This window comes from Chelonia mydas, chromosome 3 (genome assembly GCF_015237465.2).
Source record: "Chelonia mydas isolate rCheMyd1 chromosome 3, rCheMyd1.pri.v2, whole genome shotgun sequence".
Classification (NCBI taxonomy): domain Eukaryota; kingdom Metazoa; phylum Chordata; order Testudines; family Cheloniidae; genus Chelonia; species Chelonia mydas.
Window position 1 is genome coordinate 84743885 of NC_057851.1, and position 9848 is coordinate 84753732.

The window sequence follows — 9848 nt, forward strand, 5'->3', positions numbered from 1 at the left end:
CTGATAGCCTACGATATCCCTGAATTTCAATTTCAATCTGATATTACAGCATCATTATTCACTTTATCTCCTAAACTGTATATCTGTGCCATTAGAGAGCCTAAATGCTCCCTGTGTATAGTTTGTATATTGATTAGTAAAGCACTTTGGGATGCTTTAGGATGAAAGAGACTGTATATGAATTGAATTTATTGCACCTTTGAAGGTGATTAGTGCGGCTCATGCTGGAAGAATACAATTTTTGATCAATAGTCTGGTGTATTTTATTTATTTTTTATTTAGTCATGTAAATTGCTAACTGCCATCAGTTTAGAAGAATCTACCCTAAAACATATGTGTGTGTTGGTGGCAGAAGAGGCAATGTGTGATGGTGAACAGCCAGAAGATTAGCTGGAAGGGTTTGTTGGGAACTTGTGAGAGGTAGTGTATGTGTACTTTTGAGTTATATGTACTTTTGGATTGTTATACTTTGGTGTACTTATGTATACTTTTGGATTGTTGTACAGCTGGTTGATCAGCATGTACCATCTGTCTGGAAGAATTTATATAGGTAATGCTGTCTTGTTTTACCGTACAGCTTTAAAATACTGAAATGACTGATGCCTGGAAAACATATTGGGATCACAATACGTACTCCATCATGACTCCTACAATCATTCTGTAAAATACTTTTGTGACATTACTCTGAAATTCAGATGAGCTGGCATATGGAATAAAGGTTTACCACCATGCCTGGACAAGGGAACACGTGGATTTTTACACTGATTTTGCAATTCTGGCTTACTCTTCAGGCAATATGTCATCAGGTGATATACTAATCCAAACAAATAAAAATGATCTAATTAAAATCCAACAAAAAGGGATCTATAAAAGGCTTCAATTTCTTTGCAAACGGGACGAGCACCACAAAGAACCTGGCAAACTGCCCTGGCATCATATTGCTTTCGCTGCAGGGATATAAGATTTAGTGGGAGACCTCCAAGGTTCTTTTTCATGACAAACTGTCTCTCCTGTGTATCAGTCACCAGATATACACTCCCAAGAGATTTCACTGCCCTAGTGATGACAATGAACACTCCTGAGCAGCTTTCTCTTTGTCACTGTTATTCATTTGCTGTGTTAATGCTTGGGGACCTCAGCGGGACCAGGCCCCTTTGTGCTAGATGCTGTACAAACACACAACAAAGAAACAGCCCCCTGCCTCACAGAGCTTACAGTCTGATACCAGAGACAACAGGTGGCTGCAACAAATAGATGGGGGAACAAAAAGAAACAAGCAGCGAGAATACTGTACTAGTCAGCTTGATTATCAGGTCTTTTGCTCCTTGTTCTTCCTATGCTCTGGAAAGCTTGTCTCTCTCACCATCAGAAGTTGATCCAATAAAAGATTTAATAATTTTATTAAGATGATGTTAAAATAAAAGAAAATGGTACAGAGTTTAAGCATAGAAGTTTCTGGTTATCAGGGAATAAGGTACAGGTTATCAAGGGGTGCAAAGTTTAGGAACGGGTGGCGTAAGGAATATATAATCTGCAATATCCCTGATTGGGGGTAAAAGGTTAACAGGTCAAAGTACAAACATTGCGATATGGGGGTATGTTGTTCATATAATGGCTATGTTCAGGTGTGGAGTATAATGAGTGGATATGATGATGAGGCTGGATTTACCCTCATTTGGTGAGATTTAATGTTCAGTGAGTTTATGGCTCCAGTTCAAATGGTCCAATGGAAAAAGTCTCTGGGTCCCTTTCTCATAGTTGATGCAGGGTGTCGGTCAGGCTCATACTTATTACCTCCCCCACCTTGTCTCTCTAATGTCTTGAGACCAACACAGCTACAACAACACTGCAATAAACTCTCTCTTGCCTTCCTTTCCTGCCTTAGATGTAGGAGAAAAAAAACTCCAACATCCCTCTTCCCACTTCCCTGCCATACCTCCCCCCACCCCATTCCTTCCTCCCTCCCCTCCCCTGGTATTCACGTCTTTTCCTCTCATTCATTTGTTTTCCGTGTTGGAAATACCTCGTGTCTGTCCCCTGCGTTCCCCCCTCCCCTCAGACTAGTCCAGCTGCCCTTTCACATGCTTCCTCTGGAAGCCCTGGCACGGAATCAGCCCCCTCCCCCGCTGGCTTTTCGCTGCCCCGGCTCCAAGTCAGCCACACTACTAGGATCGCAATTCGGGTTCGGTGCAAAGGCATGGAAACTCCTTCCCGATCTCAGCTGTGGAATCCCGCCCCTGCAGCCACCACTCCCATCTCCCCCCCCGCAGCAGCTACAGCCACAGCGCCAACTACATCTCCGTCCTCCGTCCGCCGCCCCCTCCAGGGTACGGTCCATCTGCTCTGCTCTGTCTCTCGCTCCCTCCCTCCCCCCACCCGCTTTCTCACTCCTCCTCCGCCCCCCCCCCACCCCCCAACGCTCCGAATCTTCGCCGGCCGTCGCTACGGAAACCAGCCGATACCCAGTAAATGGGCACCGTGCAAAAGCAATGCAGCCGGGTAACAAAGAAGCCCTCCCTCCATGGGGTTCTGCAGAAACATCTCAAATCCTTTTGCTCTCTGTGCATATATTGGAGGAGACGCGTCTCGCCACATAGCTAGGATCCACAGCAATTTAACACAGCAACCACAAAAAGTGCAGATGGAGGGTATTTTTTCCAGTTTTCTGGTGAAGAAAATCAACAGCCTCCTCCAAAGTGCATTTCACAAACGCCTGGATGTTACTGGATTTGTCTAGATTACGTTTCTGTTTGGGACTTTCCCATTTACACAAAGGGGTTGGCTTCCTTCAACCATCAGTGCCGATAGCCTGGCCAGCGTCTTTTCCCTTAAGGGCGATAAGATATGTTTGCTGGCACGATGCACTTCTGCAACAAACTATTTACATCAGCTCTGGGGAAGTATAACTTGGTGATTGAATAAGGCATCAAACCGAAGCAGTCTGTATAAAACCAAATCGTTACAGACGCTTTTCAGCTTGGTTTCGAAAAGAAAGATAATGATTAAACCAAAGAAATCGAGGCTGGTACTAAGCGTTTTCCAGGATGCGATCCGTTTTCCTTGAAATGCAGGAGGGAAGTTGTATTTGAAATGAAGCACAAGGGAGAATAAGAGCTTGATCTAAAAAACAAATGCCCCTTCGTGTGTTTTGCCCCCAAGAAACGAAATATTCCCTTGACTGATTCTCCTCTTGCTACAGATAAAGAATTGTTCATATTAGGGTTATTGAAATGCAGCGAACATACAAAGATCATCCGATTCTGCAGCACAATGCGATCTTTGGGGTCAGAGAGGTGGGCGGTTTGGACGGGTGTCTTGAAATCCTGAACCCTTGATTATTTTAATGGCTGTAACATTCTTGTTTATAAACAAATTGGGCATTTTGAGATTTGATCTTTTTTTGAAAAAGTAATTCCGTCAGTTTTCCTCATCACTGCTCTTTAAACAGAGGTTTAGGTCGCCTTTCCCAGCAGTATAATTTATCCATTTCAACTGGAAAAAAACAAAACACCATGTAGACCTAGGCTGCCAGACATGCCAAAGGCCACTCCCACCCCCCAAAAGAGATTCAGATCGCTGGTATTTCACGCAAGTCATTGCTGTTACTCAGGTACTTAGCGGCAGTATTATTTCGAGCGAATTAGTCTCAAATTACATCTTATTTGAGAGTCTGAATGTAAATGTATATTTAGGGTTCACATTTGGGAAAAGCACAAATAGATCTCTGATAACGTCGCTTCATCCATTAATTTAATGCATCAAAAATCTAAGTGGTCGCCGCCTCAGAAAACAGGTTTTAAAAATACAAATCAAGGATAATCAGACAGCAGCATGTAATCAGACCCGTAGGCTAATTTCAGAATATTTTATTTCAAACCGATATTGCTAGGGGGAGGGGTTTGATTCTGCTTTTTCGGCGGCGGCCGCGGCTGCTTTTAGCATTTTCAACATCTGGCCTACAGACCTACTAATTTCAACTCGTGATCTCCTTTGGCAAAACTCGAACTCGATCTACGTGATTTAAATACCTTCCAAATTGGGGCGATAGAACAATTGCAAGCAATTAAATCAAAAACTCAAACCTCGCACACTATCTGTTGATCTTCTACAGCAGAGGGTGGAGGGGGGCGAGTGGAGTAGGGGTAAGAGGATGAAATCACAAACACACAAGTCAAACCATTGTCTCTAATTTAACACAGAAGCAAATGGGGGAAAGAGAGACACACAAACGGAGCCACTGCAAGTCAAAGGAAATCCCCTTGCAGGGTTAATTCACCTCCGAAAAGAAAGGGCAATAAACCCATGCATCATCATTTTTAAGTGAAGAAAAAAAGAGTGCATGCATTTTTTCATTACTTTATTTATTTTTGGGGTATTAATTATCAGTCAAAGGCTGATTTCAAATTATTGCAATCGCGGCTCCATTGTTCACTCCAATTGGAAGCCCCGCCCCCTCCTTTGTCTGGCGGCGCCGTGATTGGTCGGCGACGGGCCGGGGGTTGCCGTCAGCGCTCGGAAAGCCCATTCATCTGTGCACTTGGGCGTTGGACTCCGCATCTTATTAGCAACCAGGGAGATTTCTCCATTTTCCCCTTGTCTACAGTACGGCTACAAATCTGGGATTTTTTTTATTACTTCTTTTTACTAAACTTGGGCTCTTTTTTTTTTTTGCTCGACTTTTTTCCTCCTTTTTCCCCCCCTTCCTCCTGTGCTGCTGCTTTTTGATCTCTTCGACTTAAATTTTTAAAAGGAGTGCATATAAATCGGTTCTGTTCTCTCTTCTCTTTTTCCCCCCCTCTGGTGTGCGTGTGTGTGTGTGTTGCTGCTCGCCCAGTATTTATACCAATCCAACGCTCTTTGTTTCCCCTCCTTTTGGATCTCTTGAGTTTCTTTGTTGAATAAGACAGCATGGGTGCCCAGTTCTCCAAGACCGCTGCAAAAGGCGAAGCCGCTGCTGAGAAACCTGGGGAAGCAGTGGCTGCATCTCCTTCCAAGGCGAATGGACAGGTAATCCCCCCCCCCTCCAAAAAACCCTACCCTTTAAAAAAAAAAAAAAAGAAGAAGGCAAAACTTGGACTTTTTTCCCCCTTGCATCCTGTTTATTTTTCCTCCCCCTTCGATGTGCCTTGGGAATATTAGATGGAGAATATGGCTAAAGCCTTTATCTTGAAAACTTAATGGAAAGGAATGGCTTTTTCACTCTTTTGTGGGGGGAGGGAAGGGTTCTATAGACCCGATTTTTCTTAATGGAGTGGAGCAGATAAAAATCACTGGTGCGTTATTTGAAGGGGGTCCACGCTGCTCGTAAACTGAGGAATGTGATACTTGGTTGGCTTTTCTGTCCGTTCAATCTGCTCCGTGCATTAGCTTTTTCTCCTGAAGACGTTTGTCTGTGAATAGTGAAAAATGCCCCTGGTGGGAGGTGGATTGGTAGATAGCAGTATGAAATTTGCTCTCTGCAGTGCAAACTGGCAGTGGTGAGGTTAGGGGAGGGAAGTGGCATGCCCGGGGGTACCCCGTTGGGGAGAGCGCTGTGTCTGTACCTCTGGGAGGTGGCTGGCTGGAGAGGGGAAGGGGCAGCGAAGCACGCTCTTCTCCATGTTGTTGCATGCCTCGCCCCCACTCCTCTACGGATCTAGGCTCAACCTAGGATTGAAACCCGGGGGGCTGACTTGTTCTGGGAGGCTTTTCGCGTCACTCTGCCTGTTTCAGCGCAGTCCGGACTTGGGGGGGGGGGGGGCAAGAGGTGACTCTTGGCGTTGCACTAACTTGACCCTCAGCTCTGCCACCCCCCGCGCAACAGGGGTGGCGGCGCTGGAGTTGAGTGGCGCCTGCATCTAAAACACCGGGCACCCCCGCCACGGCTCTGAGCAGCTGCTGCCGGAGCCAGCCGGGCTCCTTCGCCCTCCGGAGAGGCTTTAGACTCGTTAAAAATGCAAATGCAGCGAGAGGCGGGGGCGCCTCTTTTAACCAGCCAGCAGGGGGAGGGAAGCCACGTCTTTATTTTGATTTTATTGCCGGCTGAAGGGTGCGGGGGAGGGGTAGGCGTGAAACGGACGCGAGGAGCGAGGCGAGCTTTGTTAGCCTTTCTCCTCGGCTGCGCTGCTGCTGGACGCGGCGTGCGTGAGCCCCGCAGCCCGCCAGCTGCTCCCCTCCTCTCCCCTGCCCCCTCCTCTCCGGCCTCCTCCAGCCGGGGTCGGCGAGGTGGAGTCACAGCGCCCTCTGCTGGCGGAGAGCCGCGCGAGCCCGGCCCGCCGGAGCTGCAATGATGGCAGGGCGGGCGGGGCAGCGCGCTGCCCTGCAGTGCCTTGCGGATGCGTTGGCTTTTTCAGCCATTCGGGCGTCCCCCAGCGGGCACCCGGTGAAAGCAGGCGGGGGCGTGGCTTGGCGCTGCGTTTCCAGGGCAGCACCAATGGGCTGCGCTCCCGAAGCCTGGGCTGGGGAGCAGGCGGGGAGGTGAATGTTGAAAATGCTCAGTGCTGCCTTCCCCTCTCTCAAGAGGAGCAATGGCGAGTCCGCCCTTTGCCACTTGCTGGCTTACGGCCCCGCAGTTTCTGCAGTTAATCGCTTGATCTGATCAAATCCTCGGACTTGTATGATAGTCCAAACCATGCCTTAGTATTGGCATAAAATGCCAAGATGGCAAGTATTCTTAAAACCGTCTGTACTGTCTGCTCCATCCAGTTCTAAGTGCAGACTCTGGTTCAGGGAAATGATCTAAGTTCTCCATCAGATGACCCTGTTGAGCTTGGGATATGGCTGAGAAGCAGATCTTTCTCCAATAACACTGAGTTGTTTTCTTCCAGGAAAATGGGCATGTAAAGGTGAATGGTGATGCCTCTCCAGCAGCTGCTGAGGCAGGCAAGGAGGAGGTCCAGGCAAATGGCAGTGCACCCGCTGAAGAGACAGCGAAGGAAGAGCAAGCCTCTTCTGAGCCTGCCTCTGAGAAGGAGGGAACAGAAGCCGAGAGTACTGAGCCAGCCTCGCTTGCTGAGGGAGAGCCCTCCTCGAAGGCAGAGGAGGGAGCTACCCCGTCTTCCAGCAATGAGACCCCGAAAAAAAAAAAGAAGCGCTTTTCCTTCAAAAAGTCCTTTAAGCTAAGTGGCTTCTCCTTTAAAAAGAACAAAAAGGAGGCTGGGGAAGGAGCAGAGAACGAAGGTGCAGCTTCCTCTGCAGAGGGAGGGAAAGATGAAGCAGCTACTTCCCCAGAAGCTACAAGCAATGAGGAGGGCAAACCTGCCCAAGAGGAGTCCTGCGCTGCTGCAGCTAGTGGCACAGAGGAAACAAAGGAGGAGACTGGTGACTCTCAGGAAGCAAAATCAGAAGAGACCGCACCGGAGAAGCCTGCAGGAGAAGAGGCCAACCCTGTTGAAGAGCAAAAGCCTGAGGATAAACCAGAAGAGGCACCAGGTGCCTCTGCCCCTGCCCCTAGTGCTACAACTGAGGCCACCTCAACTGAACAAGAGGCACCCAAAGTAGAAGAGGCAGCACTTCCTACACAGGAAACCCCATCTGAGTCTAGTCCAGAAGCCCCACCAGCTGAATTGGCAGAGTAAACATGGCAATTTTGAGATAATCCAAGAACTTTTCTCCCCCTGTTTGTTTGTTGGAGTGGTGCCAGGTACTGGTTTTGGAGAACTTGTCTACAACCAGGGATTGATTTAAAAGATGTCTTTCTCTTTTTTTTCTCTCCCCACAGATCCCATCTCAAATAATTCTGTTACCACCATTCCAACAGGTAGAGGGGAGACTAAACACCTCCCTCTGCCTTGTTCCTTTTTTTTTTTTTTTTTGCATCAGTATTAATGTTTTTGCATACTTTGCATCTTTTATTCAAAATGTAAACTTTCTTTGTCAATCTATGGACATGCCCATATATGAAGGAGATGGGTGGGGTCAATAAGGGATATCAAATGAAGTGATAGGGGCCACAATGAGGAATTAGTGATGCACATAATTGCCAAGAGAATGTGCCACAAGAAACGATGTAAGGGGTTAGTCTTTTTTAAAAGAAAGTTATTACAATGTATTTTGTGAGGCAGATGTTCTATAAGGTTTACAACACTACAAGTCTTGACTAAGAAGGAAAGGAAAAAATCAATACCCAGAAAAAAAAAAGATCATAGTCTTAGGAATTCATTTAAACCATAGGAACTTTTCACTTATCTCATGTTAGCTGTACCAGTCAGTGATTAAGTAGAAATACAAGTTGTATAGGCTTTATTGTTTATTGCTGGTTTATGACCTTAATAAAGTGTAATTATGTATTACCAGCAGGGTGTTTTTAACTGTGACTATTGTATAAAAACAAATCTTGATATCCAGAAGCACATGAAGTTTGCAACTCTTTCCACCCTGCCCATTTTTGTAAAACTGCAGTCATCCTGGACCTTTTAAACACAAATTTTAAACTCAATCAAGCTGTGATAAGTGGAATGGTTACTGTTTATACTGTGGTATGTTTTTGATTACAGCAGACAATGCTTTCTTTTCCAGTTGTCTTTGAAAATAAAGGAAAATTCTTCAGATGCAATGGTTTTTGTGTAGCATCTTGTCTATCATGTTTTTGTAAATACTGGAGAAGCTTTGACCAATTTGACTTAGAGATGGAATGTAACTTTGCTTACAAAAATTGCTATTAAACTCCTGCTTAAGGTGTTCTAATTTTCTGTGAGCACACTAAAAGCGAAAAATAAATGTGAATAAAATGTATAACTTGGTTGTGTTTCTTTTATGGATCCTCTGATAGCTATAAATGGACTAGCAGGTATGGCTTAAATTTGCATAGAGAAGGATCTTGTGTGCCATTAATGCTATCTTTAGAAATGGTTTAGAATTTTGGATTCAGTAATATTCCAAGTCTTTATTATGAAGAAATTTATAAGCAATATCTCCAGATGGCTCACAGCCTCTGCTTTTTTGAACAAAAGACTGGAAGCCAATCTGAGAACATGATGGCATAGTAAGATTGCTGTTGCTCAGGTTCCATCGTGGTTTAAGACCAGTTGTATACAGCACACTCGATTCCTACCTCTTAAAGTTAATGTTTGACTTGGATTATATTGGGTAGGGTGTAAGAATATGGTCTTAGGCCAAATTTTTCTAAACTGGTTGCCTAAAGTTAGGCACTGAAATAAATGGTCCATTTGTTTTGTTATGCCACTTCTACTTCTAGTTTTAGACCACCAGTTTGAAATATGTAGCGTAAAAACATTTGTTTTCCTGCAGTCTGCTCAGCATTTAAAAGCAATATCTTTCTCAAATATGCTACTCCCAACTACAAATGAGTTACAAAGGGGATTGCTAAATTTGCCTATAAAAATAGTTGCTTGGTGCTTGCCTTTAATTGTTAGGCTGTTTGGCTAATTTCCAACATATTGCTCAGGGCATGTTATGCCTTAATAAAACAGTAGGCTTATGTAAAGTAGTAATGGTGTTCAGAGGGTGGAAATTGATTCAAGAAACTTTCTCCTAAGTTTATAGGAGAAAGTTTAGTATTACACTTGCTTCTATCAAAATTTTCAGCAGAAGCTTTCTTTGGAAGTAATTATGATTCATTTTATGAGAAAATGGCACATTAGCACCTTGTTCCCAAAAGAACAGAATTAACTGCAATGGATTCCTGCTGAATGCATACTTATTTTTATTCAGCTGTCTACCATTTTAATTTTGGCTTGTATGTACTCTCTTCACCCTGGTATTTCTCTCTAGTTTTAGATATGTATTGAATACTATGCTATAATGGCCACGGGATGAAATAAATGGATGTAAAATGAGATCCTCCACACCAGTGTCATTCTTGGATTACATTAATTGAAGGTGTTCATTTTATAACCACTTTACTCAGG

At 44.9% G+C, this 9848-nt stretch overlaps 1 protein-coding gene across 1 annotated transcript; it reads left to right on the forward strand.

The window, feature by feature from the left end:
• Positions 1-2329: 2329 nt before the first annotated feature.
• On the forward strand, positions 2330-8712 carry MARCKS (myristoylated alanine rich protein kinase C substrate). The gene is made up of 2 exons (XM_007057421.4): positions 2330-5007; positions 6807-8712. The coding sequence occupies exons 1-2, from the start codon at positions 4909-4911 to the stop codon at positions 7554-7556; spliced, it is 849 nt and encodes a 282-aa protein (XP_007057483.1). The 5' UTR covers positions 2330-4908; the 3' UTR covers positions 7557-8712.
• Positions 8713-9848: the final 1136 nt, after the last annotated feature.

Bases quoted from the DNA above. Each gene is read 5' to 3' on its own strand.
- MARCKS (XM_007057421.4), top strand. From the start codon at position 4,909: ATGGGTGCCCAGTTCTCCAAGACCGCTGCAAAAGGCGAAGCCGCTGCT. The intron at 5,008-6,806 runs GTAATCCCCCCC...GTTTTCTTCCAG, and splicing joins CTTCCAAGGCGAATGGACAG to GAAAATGGGCATGTAAAGGT.